At 40.0% G+C, this 16,250-nt stretch overlaps 1 protein-coding gene across 1 annotated transcript in view; it reads right to left on the bottom strand.

Moving 5' to 3' along the window:
- Positions 1–394: 394 nt before the first annotated feature.
- UMAD1 (UBAP1-MVB12-associated (UMA) domain containing 1) overlaps positions 395–16,250 on the bottom strand; it is a 136,378-nt gene continuing 120,522 nt past the window's right edge. Inside the window, exon 4 of the mRNA XM_084621253.1 lies at positions 395–1,931. Coding sequence (XP_084477379.1) covers positions 1,674–1,931 — 258 coding nt within the window. The 3' untranslated portion in view covers positions 395–1,673. The remainder of the gene's footprint in view (positions 1,932–16,250) is intronic.

A 16,250-nucleotide genomic window follows, 5' to 3' on the forward strand; every position in this document is an offset into this window, starting at 1 on the left:
AACTAGATTATGAATAATGTCCCTTATGTGAAACTCCATTTTTTTTTTTAAAGGGTCATATTCCATATATTTATTAGTGACACTGAAAATTCTCTTGGTTATCTAAACTTATTCAGTATCATCCCTGTTGTTGGGAGAATCCTGACAGTAATATATATATATAAGCATTAGATAATAATGGCATTCTCTTATATGTTTAAAAAGAGGACCCCCCCATGTTAACATATTATGTAATCACAGCTTTTATTTAAGTGCAATATGGATACTTTCCCTGAAAACAGGTAGCTCAAAGCATATTTATAAACTTAACAGATATAGACTGCAAACAAACTAATGAAATGTATAGGTTTTCCAGAAAAAAATCTGAGAAAACAGGATCATTTTAACAAATCAAAATGTAATTACAACATAGCTTCTCTATCATTTGTGGTATTTATTATCCCAAACATCTTAAAAGCACATACATTTGAAAATCTGTATGTATGTTTTTAAATATCCTATGTCACATATTTCTTATGAAAATACCCACTTACAGTTGGCACAGTATGTATACTTTTTACTGATAGTCAAAACAAATTTTATCTTGCATATGGCACAGAAAATTATTCACACACATCACAAAAGACTTCAGTGAGCAATTCATTGGGCAACAGCAATTTAGTTAGGTTTTAGCTATAATAAAATATGCATATAAAAGGCTTGAAATGAATGTTTAGGTATGGAACAATATAATGTTTTGTAGAGTTAAACACTGCCATCTGTATCTTTGGGCCACAATTAAAAAAACAAGGGTATGACCATTAAAAGTACATATCCTGAGATTTCTTTCTTTGGGGGCACATAAGGTTAAAAAGGAAAAACTGATCTAGGCATAAACCAGGAACACATGTGGCAATGAGAAAAAACAGCAAATGCAGGGCAGTTAGAGAAAAAACTCTTGAGAGAGAGAGAGAGAGAGAGAGAGAGAGAGAGAGAGAGAGAGAGAGAGAGACCGACCCCGAAGTGACATGGTAAGATGAACAGCAAGGTCTACTGGAAAAAGGAGAAGCTGACAAGCTTTGCATTTTGAGTGTGGTAAAATCTACTCAATCATACTAACAAAGTTAAACCTGTAAACTTTCTTCAGAAGTTTAAAAAGTGGCATTTGAGACTGGAGCATCGGTTGCCTATTATAATGCAAAATAGCATGATTTTATTTACAATCAGCGTACATTTCCATTCCTAGAAAAAGCAAAGATAGTCTAAGAAGAAATGTGCACAACAGGCTTTGCATTTGTGGCATCAGAGTAAAATATCAAATGCTGCATAAGTCCATGACATCAGAGGTAAGAATAATGAAATGTGTGCATTTACAGTCCACTTATTGACAGTCACCAATTAATGTATTAACAGATCGATCTCTTACACAGGATTAAGCAAAACTAATAGTTCTGCTTGATTATTTTAAGAACAAATTCAGCATTTCAGATTAGTTACTTACGTGTAATGTAAGACGATATGTTAAAATCTCATATTGTGTTTTATTCCTTAATTATTTTAGTTTTTATGCACGTGTTATATAGATGGCATACCACAAAAACATTTAAGCAGTTAAGTTACAAAACAAAATATTTGTGTAATTATCTTCAAGTTGTCAAGGTGCACATTCAAAGGGGCAGAAAGATAAAGACATATTACAAATCACAAAGCACTGAATTTTCAAGTGTAAAATCATACCAAAATCTTGATAAATTATCATTGATGTTGTAGGAGAGCAGCTGGTCTGGAAGGCCATTAGAGGTGTCCTGTACTGCTAGCACATGGGCTGCTAGGGTGAAGGGTACATCATTGAGGAGCTCTGACATGAAATGATTGTTTTCCAAATGTTGACTTGTCTCATTTCCCTCCTCAGCACCCACTACAGTCAAATGTGAACGTTTTTCTGTATTTGGCTAAAGAAAACAAAGGAACAATAATTTAGACAATACAGATTATGAAGTCTAAGCTTCACACTTGAAAACATTATGACCTATTTATAATATGCAGTAGTGGTGTTTGGTTGGAGTAGACTACAATTGAAATTCTTAATGCATAACATGACAATTCCTTGAGTCAAGCTTAGTTTAGCCAAGGCTGTAAGGATTTTTCTGAATGAATAATGGCAGTTTTTCTGGCCACATAATCCTACTATACAATTGTGAACACTGATTGACAAATATACCAGTGTATACTTCTAATTTGAAACTGAAATTGCCCAACTGGTTGGGTGTGCCTGTAATTACCACATAAAGTGATAGTGCACGTAACAAGAAAAAACACAGTTTTTGCACAATGTAACCATCGGAGATTATTGAACAAGCACTGCTAAAAAGAAAAATCTGGGCCGTTTACTTCAAAATCCTGCTATGCAAATTAAATAAATTATATAGTCCATTAGATAGGGTACTGGATTAGGGGAGATTTGAGTCCTGACTGCTGTGTGACATTGGATAAATCACAATCTCTATCCCAAAGGTTCTCAAACTGTGGTCCATGAGCTCCATTCAGGGGGTCCACGGATAGTTCCCTCTAAGGTGCGCACCTGGGAAGCCGCACATGAGAGAATGAAGGGCCACCCACCTAATTAGGGCAGCTGCGCTGGTGTGGCTCCACTAATTAGGTGCCTGGACCCTGGAGAAGAAGCACTTGTAAGGTGAGGTGGTGGCCTTGGGGGGAATAGGGGGTAGGTGAGAGGGGGGAAGTAGGGTGAGAAGAGGGGGTGGGTGGAATTTAGGACATGCGGGGTTGCGGCGGCCAGAGAAAGAGGTGACTTTTCACAGCTCCAGGGCTGGGGCTGCAGGGGAGAGACAGCCTTCATTCCCAGCCCCAGCTCTGGGGCTGCTGCGGCGGGGGAGAGAGGGGACATCCACTACATTAGACAGGTAAGACTACTGATATTAAAATATTAGTTGTGTGCTTTTATTTGTAAAACAAAAAAAGTTAATTATTATTAAGCTTTTTTTAATATAGCGCTTTTATCCAAAATACTTTGCAATAGTGAGCTAACAGTATAAACAACATTTGGAAAGATCATTAAGTGGTCCTCTGAGACCCTCAGCAATTTTCAAGTGGTCCACAAAAAAAAAAAGTTTGAGAACCACTGCTCTATCCTATAGTTTTGCCATATTTAAAACAGACACTAAACCCTCCTTCCTTTGTAAAGCACTTGAGATCTATGGGTGAAAAATACTCTACAGGAGATAAATATTATATTGCTATTTATATCTTTCAAGCACTGTACACACATTTGTTAATAATTCACAGCATCTCTGCGAGGTAAGTGATTACTGTATCTCCATTCTATAAAAGAGCAAACATACATAGAGATGTTAAGTGACTTGTTCAAATCCAGTTAGTGAATAATGGCAGGGCATGGAACAGAACTCAGAAATTCCCGATTCCCAGCCTTGTGTTTACTCCTTTAAACCACTCTCATATACAAGTAAATGCAAATATAGAAAAACCCAAAGAATATTTTTATTACTAAGCTTCCTTAAATCTCTACTGTAAAATTCTACGATCAGCGTGAACATAAATTTTCAAAAAGTTGGACAAGTTTTTAGATGCATGACTCCCATTAACTTTAAAGGGACTCATAAAGCTAAGATAAGCAATGTTAGATTTCTGTGTCAACTGCACATAACTATAGTTCTTGTGAAGCTAAGGGTTGTGGCTGCTTGGCAGGGGATAGTTTGGGATTTTGGTTCCAGGGAAATCATAAGAGGCAGTTGAGTCTTTTGGCATGGGGAAGCGGAGGGGTAGCATTTTCCCCTTGTGGGCAGGACTGGAGATGTCTTGAAAGCAATCTGATAGCAAATAGATGCCTCTCATCTAGTAATGATGGATAAAGAAACACTAGATAACTGTCTACTAAAATGATCTGCAGTGAAAGAGTTAACATTAACATTTACAATTCATTAGGTTTTAGAGTCATCACACTTCTGAGATTAATAAGGAAATGCTGACCTCTCAGAACTACTGTTTCAGAATAAGGAAGGTAGTACTCCATCATTTACATTTGGAAGGCTTTCTTTCCAATGATAAAGGCTAGAAATTTAAAGCTTAGGATCTACTGCACAAAATCCACAATCACAGAATTCATATGACCACTCACCTTGGGTTTGGAAATTTTACAAGATATCTAATATCCAGGTGAACAAACTTAGTAGCCAGAATAGATACAAAAGATGGTGTTCCACTGTCCATAGGCAATGCCCAGGTGAAAAGAGAACCTCCCACCCAGCTGCTGGGATTCACTCTAGGTGGCTACCTTTGAACTCAGGTTGTGGTCTCCCTCTTTCATACCAGCCTCTGGTGTCAAAGCTGAAGGCCCTATCTCCTTGAAAAGAAGGAATATTCTCTCTCTTCATATACATTCTAGAGCCTCCTGTCAACAGAATCTGTGTATGGTTGGGTTTCTCCTAGTCTCCCAGTCTAACAGCCAGCCCGTTGCAATATGGGTTTTGTGTGTGTCTGCTACTCAACTCTTCCCTCTGCTTTCTAGATCAGTGGTTCTCAAAACTTTTGTACTGGTGACTCTTTTCACACAGCAAGCCTCTGAGTGTGACCCCCCCCCCCGCAATAAGTTAAAAACACTTTTTTATATATTTAACACCGTTATAAATGCTGGAGTCAAAGCACGATTTGGGGTGGAGACTGACAGCTCGCAACCCCCCACGTAATAACCTCACAACCTCTTGAGGGGTCCCAACCCCCAGTTTGAGAACCCATGTTCTAGATGCTACAATGGATGTGCTTCTTTTATTCTTCATCCCATCCCCAGCCTCCCTTTCTGAGTTCTGCATTCTTGTGAGTAGCTCCAGTACTTGCTTGCGCAGTTGCTTATAGTTTTGAAAAGGATTAGCAGAATGAAACAGACAGGGTCCTGGTCAGTTTCTTTACTTTTGCCTCAGGGATCTAAGTGACAGCAGTGAAAATGCATAAAAAAAGAGTAACAATTTCAACTCTGCTGAAGGTTTCCAAAGCTGCAAGGAACAGCTGAGACAATGGAGCTGTATATCTGCAAGCTCAGGAAGACATTCTTGCACTGGTTTATACTCCATTCAAGTTTGGATGGTTATCTTTGCAATTATCAAGGCCAGCAACATTTTTTTTATAAAAGGAAACTTAGATTATACGGCAGTTCATCTCACAGGGAAAACTTCCTACTTGCTGAGAGCAAACAGGAAAGTGGATTTCCAAGCTCTGTATGATAAAAGAATTCAAACTGAAATAAAACTATCCTGCCTATATAGACACTTTCTTTTCTGAGAACTTTGATTATCAGAAGGAAGCAGACTAGTTTAACAATTCAGTTTAATTTAGAAAAGGAGCAATAAAAGACCAGGTATCTGTACCTTTAATTTCTAACATCTAAATAAAAAGGCATGTTTATCTTTAAACTGTACCCTGCACAAGCATCACAGTCACTTTATCTCTCCAGATAACTATCCTATTTGAGCTTTTTTAGAGGTGCTGGTATCTGCTTGCACTACATTAGCCTCATGCTGGCAAGCACAGATCTGAGTCAGAGCACAGTAAATGAAGGTTAGGAAAAGGTGGTATTGTAAGAGTTTGGTTATAGGGGGTCTTCAGATAACATTTTTTTCTCACCTTTCTAAGGAAAAATGAGCCCCCCATTTGCTGTCCTGATCCTATGGCCTACATGATAATTAGAAATCACTAGACTCTTACGTTTGTTTGGAAGACTATACTGTTAAGAACACCTGTTTACATCCTAATTGGCCCACAAAGTGGATGAATTCAATTTACAATGCAAATTAGAACATTATGTGCTGAAATTAGTTTAAAATAAGATGAAAATATACAGGCATGTGGTACACAGAAAGACAATTAGATATCCCCTCTTCCATGTAATAAATTTCATGCCTGTGAAAGGTGCAAATTGGTAGCACTGGAAATGTTAGTGCAAGATTTAAAAAAAATAAAAAAGAACTGCCAATTTACTTCAACCAGTGGTTGGATTAGGAGGAAAATAAATTGGCAGTATTTTACTCTTAAACCCCATTTCCACCATACTCCCAATCCCCACAATTTTCATTCACCGAATCCACCTTGTCAGGTATTTCCATATTACATAGATATCTATGCTATTTAACTTAACAAGGGGTTGGGTGTAACTCAGGGAGAATAGGGGTTTAAAAAGCCAGCTCATAAGCAACCCAAGGAGTTAGCAAAACAGGGGAGTTTTGCAGGCAAGTTTAGAGAGGGAGTGTGAGAGACAGATACACCTAATAAACATTCTTTAAGCTTAGGCCAATAATGGTTCCCCTGCCAAAAAACAACAAAACACACACGGAGCAAATATATACAACAAAAACCACTGCAAGAGTATAAATAATGCAGGAAGAAGTCGAGCAGCAGAATGGCAGCTATCCAGTTTATTACACTGAATGCAGCATGTATGTGGTCAGGTAGCATATAAGTGCATTCAGTGCAAGCAGCTCATGGCCCTCAGAGACACTGTATGGGCCCTTCAGACCAGAGAGGCTGAACTAGAGCAGCTAAGGGAGACAGAAATGTACACAAACAAACTTTCTGGGACACAGCAGAGTGGTCCCACCCCCAATCTGACAGCCTCTGTGCTGCTGGGGAGGATGAAAGTCTCAGGGAAGGAGATTGTCAAACTGGAGCAGAGGAAAACAATCCCATAGTTGGGACCCTCCTTCCAGATGATGTCATGGTATCCTCTCACACTAAGGCTACCTCTCTGGGGGGACTGGACCCTTGTTATTAGGAAGAGACAGGTAAAAGTAATGGGGGATTTATTACAGAAATACAGATAGTTGGGTTTGTGATGACTGGGAGAACCGCGTAATGAATTACCAAATGGGTGCAAAGGTTGCGGACCTCTCAAGACATCTAGACACTTATGTACAGGTTGAGGAAGAGCCAGTTGCCAGTGACATACAGAAAGATAGGAGAGAGGTCCTGAAGGCCAAATTTAGGCTGCTAGGTAAGAGACTATACACTAGGACCTCCATGATATTCTCTGAAATGCTTTCAGTTCCACATGCAAGGCCATTTTCACAGGCAGAACTGCAGAGTGTCAACGCACAGATGAGACAAACGTGTTCAGATGAGGAATTTAGGTTTATTCAACACATTCATAATGACCTGGAAAAAGCTGAGGGGCAAAGTTTGCACAGAATAAAAAATTACTCAAAATAGTTAAGTCCAAAGCAGACTTCAAAGAGTTACAAAAAGATCTCACAAAACTGGGTAACTGGGCAACAAAATAGCAGACGAACTTCAATACTGATAAATGGAAAGTAATGCACATTGGAAAACATAATCCCAACTACACATACAAAATGATGGTGTCTAAATTAGTTGTTACTACACAAGAAAGAAATCTTGGAGTTACTGTGAATAGTTCTCTGAAAACATCCACTCAATGTGCAGCAACAGTCAAAAAAGCTTACACAATGTTAGGAACCATTAGGAAAGGGACAAATAATAAGACAGAAAATATCATAATGCACTGTTTTCAGAGTAGCAGCCGTGTTAGTCTGTATACGCAAAAAGGAAAGAAGAACTCCTTTTCATAAAGCACTGTGTAAATCCATAGCATCACGAGGTTCCACGTTTAGGGAGTCTCACTGATTCTATGCCATATTTGCTCATTTTAAACATAAAAAAGATGTTTTCCTTTTACCTACCAGTCCTGTACACTCGAGCTGGAATCAGAGCTAAACTGGGTCCTTTCCCTGTAATGCATAATTGCCAATATGAAGATTCAGGAGGTTTGAAGAAACATTTCATTTGTAAACTCAGCAAATCTGTTATGGAATCAATAAGATAAAATAAAAATGGAACCTTCCCATGTTACTGTGTTTAGTCACTGTAGATTAGAACCACGATTTAAATTATTCTGAATTAAAATGCAAAAAGGTTAGCCATATACAGGTAAGAGAGGCAATGCAAGGAGGAGTGTGAAAGAGTGATGTCATAAAAGGGAAGAGATGCAACACAAAGTACGAGTGTGTGCTGGGAGAAAAGGTGCAGCAAGTGGCAACATAAAGGGAGTTGGAAGAGAATGACCAACACAGAGAAGTCTTCAATATTCCACCAAACAAATTCTATTGCACCTCAACTAACATCTGTTTCACAGATGTTTGAACTGAATAACCTTTGGAGTTAGAATAAATCCTCTACTTGGCATTGACATCTGAACACCAGAGTGTACAATGAGGGAATAGGCATATGATCAAACAAACATTCTTCAAGTAAGAGGAATTGTGGCTTAGTTGGGTCAAGAGATTTGGGTTCTGTTTCTAGTTCCGCCACTGATTTGGCCCTCCCCAATTTAGATAAATATTAAATATGAAAGAAGGTGTGATCAGTTTGTTGGTCAAAATGAGAGGCCTGAAATGTTAGATACCTAAGACACATAGTGGTTAATTTGATTTCTATTTCATTTTCAATTATTTAGGCAATTAAAAAAAATAGAGGCTTGAGACTATTTAGTACCCAGAAATATGCCAATTTTATATAATGAGTAGCCACCATGTTCTGATAGATCTAACTGGCTGACTCCCGAACAATTTGGGTTCATGTTGTTGTTTAGTATAAGAACAGCCCATCAAGCAATATTAGATCTTTTTGAAATGTAAGTATATTCAGCATTATCTGATCTCTATTTGGTTATATGGATCAAAATTTTGAGAATTTGAGCTGCATGAGGCCAAAAGAAAGGCAGACGATATCGTAAGATTATTTGATAGGTACTGATAGATACTGTTTTAGGATTCATGCCATCATGTCTGGGATTTACACCAAAAACATTATTAAAAATGGCAACATAAATCCATAATATAACAGATACAAAAGTCTCAGTCCTTGCTGCAACTTAGAGGGAGAGACAAAACCATAAGGCAACCCCCCGTGAGGAATGCTAACAATTAAAATTAAGGGCATAAAAAGAAAAAATAAATCCATTCCAAATTAAATTTAAAGATCAGCAGCGGCAGATTCACATGGCTATGCTAGATCCATGGTGGTGCACAGAATGGATCTCCATCTTGCACAATCCCTTGCAAGTCCTCCTTCTGCAAGAATCAGAATAGGAGGATTTAGATTTCTTAAATCCCTCAAAAAATGCATTTGCAAATTTGGTTTACCTCATGCTCTACTTCTTTCCATCTCAACTCTATAAACCTTCTATAAAAGTGTATCTTCTTCTGCATGTTGGACTTGACCTCACCATTGCAGTTGTCTTGTTCTCAACTGATGCAAGACTACAACTTGCCAGGATCATCTAAGTATCACCTTGTTGATGACAAAGTCAAACCAACTAATGTTAAGAATACACCGCAACTTCTGACACCAAAAACTGTTCAGTTTCCTCTCCTCTGCTGTTTTTAGCAGCCACATTTCTGTTCCATATAACAGAGTTGTCATCACTACGACTTTGAACACTCGTATCTTAGTTGTCACACAGACATGCTGCCACCTGAACAAAGGCCTTTGAAGACGCTGAAACAACACCGACACAAGACTGATCCGACATGTTACTTCTTTGAATCTCCAGCTGTCAACCAACTACTCCTCAGACAGATAAAACTATTTACCCATTCAATATCATTGCTATCTACAGGCAGAGTTTGCAGGTCATTTGTTTCTATTTTATAGGAGGCACGCATAGCGTTTTTTCTATCACCTTTGATCTTAAGTGCCATAGGTTCTGCAGTTTTTTGCAGCTCTTCCAGCATTAGGTGAGGTGGGTCAGTAGTCTCTCCAAGTAAGACAATATCATCTGAATACTCAAGATTCTCTAAAGATGAATATTTAAATGTCACACCTCCTACTTTGGCCTCAGTCAGCTTTGTCATCAGAGAGTTTATTAGAACATTAAATAATGTAGGTCAGAGAAAACATCTCTGGCATATTCCCGATTCTACTGAAAACCAGTCTGTAATACAACTGTTGAACCTCTCTGGCACAGTCAGGGAGTTAATAGGTGAGCCTGCACTCTGATCACTCTGACACCAATTAGTTTCCCCAGAGAAAGCTGACTGGGGTAATGAAAGGTAATTAGCTAATCAGGCTGGTGGGCTTGGTGAGCTAATGAGCCAATTAGCCACTCACCTCAAGACTGATGAAAAGACACAGGAAGGAAGTGCCAAGGGGAAAAGTAACAGGGCTAGCTGAGCCCAGTCTCACAGAGGCTTCAGGGAAGAAAAGACCTCTGCTCCAATCAGGTCCAGAGAAGAAGGCCTAAAGCACACTTGACTGTAAAATAGTACTGTTGCACAGGACTGTGAACGTGTCGATGGAGGGAACTAAAATAAATAGCATGGTGGATACACTACCAATAGAATCAGAGACCGTTTCTGTGATGTGCAGGCAGGTGCTACACCTGCACGCACCTAAATGTACCATGGAACATTTCCTCCACTAGGCACATTAAGTTCTCAGGCTCCCCATACTAGGGGTAGCAGTATCCACAGTGCTGATTGATGCACTGAGTAAAAAGCGGCCATAAAATCCATAAATGCGATGTTACCTTCCTCCTTTTGCTGCTCTAATCATTTTTCAATAACATTCTGTAAGTGACCAGTGCAGAAACCACACTGGTTAGCTCTCAACCCAAAAACGAGACAGTGTTTCACTTGGTTCAGTAGTATAAACATGAACACCTTCCTTGGGACAGATAGCAGCATCATTCACCTATAATTTGAGCATGATGAATGGTCTCCTTAAAAAAAAAAAAGGATGATGCATCCCTTTTTCCAATCTTCTGGAATGTGACTGGTTTCTCAAACTTAAGACAACGCTCTGAAGATAGTGAATGAAATCTGGATTTCCAATCTAACAATTCTGATGCAATACTGTCAAGACCAGGTGCTTTATCCTTTCATAACTGTTTAGAGGAAAGAATGTTTGTGGTCAATGTCACTGGCCTGTTTTCAGAGGTGTTTGCGGGAGGATGTGTGTTGTGTTTTTTCATGTCAGGAGTTTAGGAGGGAAAACTATGACAGCTACAGAGGCAGCAGTGGTAGTGACCCGAAGAATGGAAGAGACACTGAAGATGACTGGATTGTGGAAGCTATGGGATGTGCATTATTCTAGAGCGGGTACCTGACAAGTGCTTTTCATCCGAATGAGGTGCCACCTGCTAGAACTGATGGAAGAGAAAATCTGAGGTATGGAGATGCAGCTAGAAATTATAGCTGAATTTAGAAGAAGATTTGAGCAGATGGAAGAAAGGAAAGAGGCAACTGAAGGGAAAACCCAAGATTTGCAGATGCATGCTGGATAAGAAAACTGTGAGGGTAAGACTGCTGGATGAAGAAAATGGTCCATGGAAGCATGTGTCTATAAGAACAAGGCAGAGGAAAAGACCCGCTAGTGAAGGAGAAATAGAGCTGAGGAAGAAATTTGCTGAGTTGCAAAATGAAGGAGAGAGGCAGGCAGTAAGAAAAGATGGGAAGGAAAGGAAGAAGAGAAAAGCAGTGAGTCCTACAAGAAGAGGGAAGAAACAATGGAGATAGGTAGAGTTTAGAAATCCACGAAGATAGAGGATGACTCACAGAAGATTCTAAGTGAGAACAGAAGACAAGAAGACATGCAGCCAGAAAGAACAGGCCCGAGAATTGCATGAACACGAGGAAGAGATAGGTCTACGTAATTGGGAACTCCCTACTTAGAAGAACAGACAAGCTTGTCACCTGATTTGGAGGATAGAAGTGTGTGTTTTCTTTCAGGAGCTAAGATATGCAATGTGGAGCTGATGCTGAAGAGGATCCTAAGGGGAGCAGGAAAGAATCACTGACTGTTAGTCTCTAAGGTGCCACAAGTACTCCTTTTCTGATTGTCCTTCGTGTTTCATGCAGAAACAAATGATCCTGCTAGATTCTTGCTGGGAAGCAAGAAGGAAGACTACACCAGGCTGGGGAAGATGCCTAAAGAAATGGAGGCTCAGGTGATCTTCAACGGGATTCTCCCTGTCCCTAGAGGAGAGTGAAGATGAGATAAGACTATAATGATCAATTGGTGGCTCTGGCAATGGTGCTATAAGAAGGGCTTTGGGATGTTTGACCACTGGGAGGCATTCACGGACAGAGGACTGGTGGTGGTGGAGCAGCATTGTATACTAATGACAAGGTAGTCAAAAAATAAGAAGTAGTGAAATGGATAAAATGGAATCTGTTGGGGGGAGAATGGTAACAGAGGCTCCACTGAGATAGTGCTTGGGGTCTGCTACAGAACCCCAGGATCCTATTTGGATATGGTTACAGACCTCTTTAATATTTTTTAATTAAATAAATACTACTAGCAGGAAATTGTGTGATTATGGGAGATTTTAACTTCCCAGATATATATTGGAGGATAAATGCTACTAATAATGGTAGGGGGTCCAGATATCCCTGGATCTGATATTCAATAGATTTCTTGATCAAGTAGTCACCAGACTGACAAGAGGTGATACCCAAGACTTACCTAAATCAGAAATGGCAAGTAGGGAGAACCTCATAGAAGTATTGGTTGCAGAGGACAACTTTGGTTTGATGATCATGAGTTAACCTCAGTTTTAACTAAATGGAAGGATAAACAAAATAAGTTTGCAACTAGGGACCTTGATTTCAAATAGGGAAACTTAAAAAAATTAAGGGAATTAGTTAGAGAAGCGGACTGGATTGAAGAACGCAAGAATCTGAATGTGGGAGAGGCTTGGTATTATTTTAAGCAAAGTTGCAGAAATTATCTGGAGCCCACACCACAAACAAGGGAGGGGAAAAAACACGTAGAGAAGGATTGAAAACCAAACTGGATGAACAAAAATCTCAAAGAGGTTATTAAGAGAAAGCAGAGAGCTAACAAGGAACGGAAGATGGGACGGATCAATAAGGAAAGAGACCTATTCAATGTCAGAAAGCGTAAGGATAAAATGAGAACTGCCTAAAGCCAAGCAGAGTTGGACCTTGCAAAGGAAATTAAAACCAACAGTAAATGGCTCTGTAGCCATATAAATACAAAGAAAACAAGGAAAGAAGAAGTGGGATCCCTAAGTACCGAGGGTAGGATGGAAATTAAAGATAAGCTGGGTATGGCCCAACATCTGTACAACTACTTTGCCTCAGTTTTTAATAAGGAATTTGGGTGCAGTGGCAGGGTGGCTAATGGGAACAAGGATATGGAAGTAGAAATTACCACATCTGAGGCGGAAGCCAAACTCGTATACATCTTAAAGGGAACAACCTGGGGGCTTCCGATAATCTCCAAGAATATTAAGGGAACTTTCACATGAAATTGCAAACCAAATAGCAAGGACTTTTAATGAGTCTAATCTTGGGGGTTGTACCCTATTCCTGGAGAATTGCAAATATAGTACTGTAATAAAAATAAAGGGAAGGGTAACCACCTTTCTGCATACAGTGCTATAAAATCCCTCCTGGCCACAGACAAAACCCTTTCACCTGTAAAGGGTTAAGAAGCTAAGATAACCTCGCTGGCACCTGACCAAAATGACCAATGAGGAGACAAGATACTTTCGAAGCTGGGCGGGGGGAGGGGGATTCTTTTGCCTTTTCTTTAATTAAAATTATTCTTTTAAGAACCTGATTGATTTTTCATTGTTCTTAAGATCCGAGGGTTTGGGTCTGCGTTCACCTGTACAAATTGGTGAGGATTGTTATCAAGCCTTCTCCAGGAAAGTGGGTGTAGGGCTTGGGGGAATATTTTGGGGGAAGACGTCTCCAATGGGCTCTTTCCCTGTTCTTTGTTTAACATGTTTGGTGGTGGCAGCATAGGGTTCAAGGACAAGGCAAAGTTTGTACCTTGGGGAAGTTTTTAACCTAAGCTAGTAAGAATAAGCTTAGGGGGTCTTTCATGCAGGTCCCCACATCTATACTCTACAGTTCAGAGTGGGGAAGGAACCTTGACAAGTACCAATATTTAAGAAAGAAAAAAAAGTGATCCAGGAAACTACAGGCCTGGTACTTTGACCTCAATTATATGCAAGGTCTTAGAACAAATTTTGAAAGAGAATAATTAAAGACAAGGGTAAATGCTAATTGGGATAAAATACAATATAGTTTTAAAAAATGTAGCTCATGCCAGACCAACCCAATCTCTTTCTTTGAGAAGATAGCAGATTTTCTTGAGAAAGGAAATGCACTAGATCTATTCTATCTAGATTTCAGTAAAGTATTTGATACAGTTCTATATAAGAAGTTACTAGCTGAACTGGAAAAGGTAGGAATTAATGCATGAATTGAAAGGTGGGTAAGGAACTGGTTAAAGGGGAGATTTCAAAAAGTCATACTGAAAGGTGAACTCTCAGGGTGGAGGCAGGTTACCAGTGGAGTTCAAGGATCAGTATTGGGACCAATCTTATTTAACATTTTTATTAATGATTTTGGCACAAAAAGTGCTTAACAAAATGTGTTGATGATACAAAGCTGGAAGATATTGCCAATAAGGAGGACCAGAATATAATACAAGAAAATGCGGACAACCTTGAAATCTGGAGTAATAGAAATGGGAAGGAATTTAATAAAGCAAAGTGCAAAGGTTATGCATTTAAGGATTAACAACAAGAATTTTTGCTGTAAGCTGGGGATGTACCAGTTGGAAACAAACGAGGAGGAGAAAGACAGAGCTGTACTGATCGACCACGGGATGACTATAAGCTGCTAAATGTGATGCGACTGTGAAAAAGGCTAATGCAATCCTAGGATGCATTAGGGGAGGTGTTTCCAGTAAAGAAAGTTAACAGAGGGTTACTCACCTGGTGCAGTAACTGAGGTTCTTCGAGATGGTTGTCCCTGTGGGTGCTCCACTTTCGGTGTTCATGCGCCCTGGCACTTGTAATCAGAGATTTGTAGTAGTAGTAGTGCCCGGTTAGGTCGTGCATGCGCTGCCCCCATCTCGCACTGCCTGAGGCGATTACATAGCACCACGTGGCCAACCACCTCTTGGTTCCTTCTCTATCGCAAAGCTCCCAGCAGAAACTCCAAAGTAGGGGGAGGAGGGAGGGTAGTGGAGCACCTACCGAGACAACCATCTTGAGGAACCTCAGTAACTGCACCTGGTGACAAGTTTCAGAGTAGCAGCCATGTTAGTCTGTGTTCGCAAAAAGAAAAGAAGTACTTGTGGCACCTTAGAGACTAACAAATTTATTTGAGCATGAGTTTTCGTGAGCTACAGCTCACTTCATCGGATGCATACTGATGAAGTGAGCTGTAGCTCACGAAAGCTTATGCTCAAATAAATTTGTTAGTCTCTAAGGTGCCACAAGTACTCCTTTTCTTTTTGCACCAGGTGAGTAACCCTCTCTTCTTCTTTGAGGAGTGTCCCTGTGGGTGCTCCACTTTAGGTGACTGTATAGCAGTGTCCTCAGTGGAAGGAGGGATCTTTGGAATTGTATTTGTGGCTGATGATAGGATGGTAAATCCAAATATAGCATCTGAGGATTAATGTTGTTCCAATGCATAATGCTGTGTGAATGTGTGGGCTGACGCTCAGATTGCTGCTTTGCAGATGTCCATAATGTGGACGTTGTTGAGGAATGCTAACGAGGCTGGTAGGGCTTCAGTGGAGTGTGCATGTAACTTCATGGGCGTTGCAGTTCTTGGTGGTGGTAGTAGAAGTGGATGCATCTGGAGATCCATTTTGACAGCCCCTAGAGACGCTTCACCTTATCAGTGTTCTGTGATGGAGATGAATAATTTCGGTGACTTTTGAAAGGCCTTTTGTGGAGTACTGCTTCTCGTTTATTCCCACGGGGCTCTGGGAAGAATGACAGGAGATGGGTGAGTTGGTTCAGGTGGAATGATGATGGAATCTTTGGTCAGAACTTGGGATGTGGTTTCAAGGTAACTTTATTTTTGAAAAATGGCACGCATGGTGGATGTACTATGACGGCAGCTAGCTCCCCCACCCATCAGGCAGATGTGATGGTGAGAAGAAAGGCTACCTTCATTGAAAGGTAGAGTAATGAGCATGTCACCAATGGTTCAAACAGTGGTCTGATAAGGCTACACTGGTGTAGGGGTTGTATTTCTGGGTATATGTTACAAAGGCCCTTAAGAAAACGTGTGGCGATTGGTGAGCAAAAATGGATAACTCACCCACCTTATGATGGAACATTGTGACGGCTGCAAGGTATACTCTAATGGAGCTTGTGGAGAAGCCCGATTTCTTGAGTTCTAATACATAGTCCAGTATGCCAGGTAGGGGAGATGAGACAGCTGTGGTTTGTTTAT

Source organism: Lepidochelys olivacea, assembly GCF_965140295.1.
Source record: "Lepidochelys olivacea isolate rLepOli2 genome assembly, chromosome: 2".
In the NCBI taxonomy this organism is placed as follows: Eukaryota; Metazoa; Chordata; order Testudines; family Cheloniidae; genus Lepidochelys; species Lepidochelys olivacea.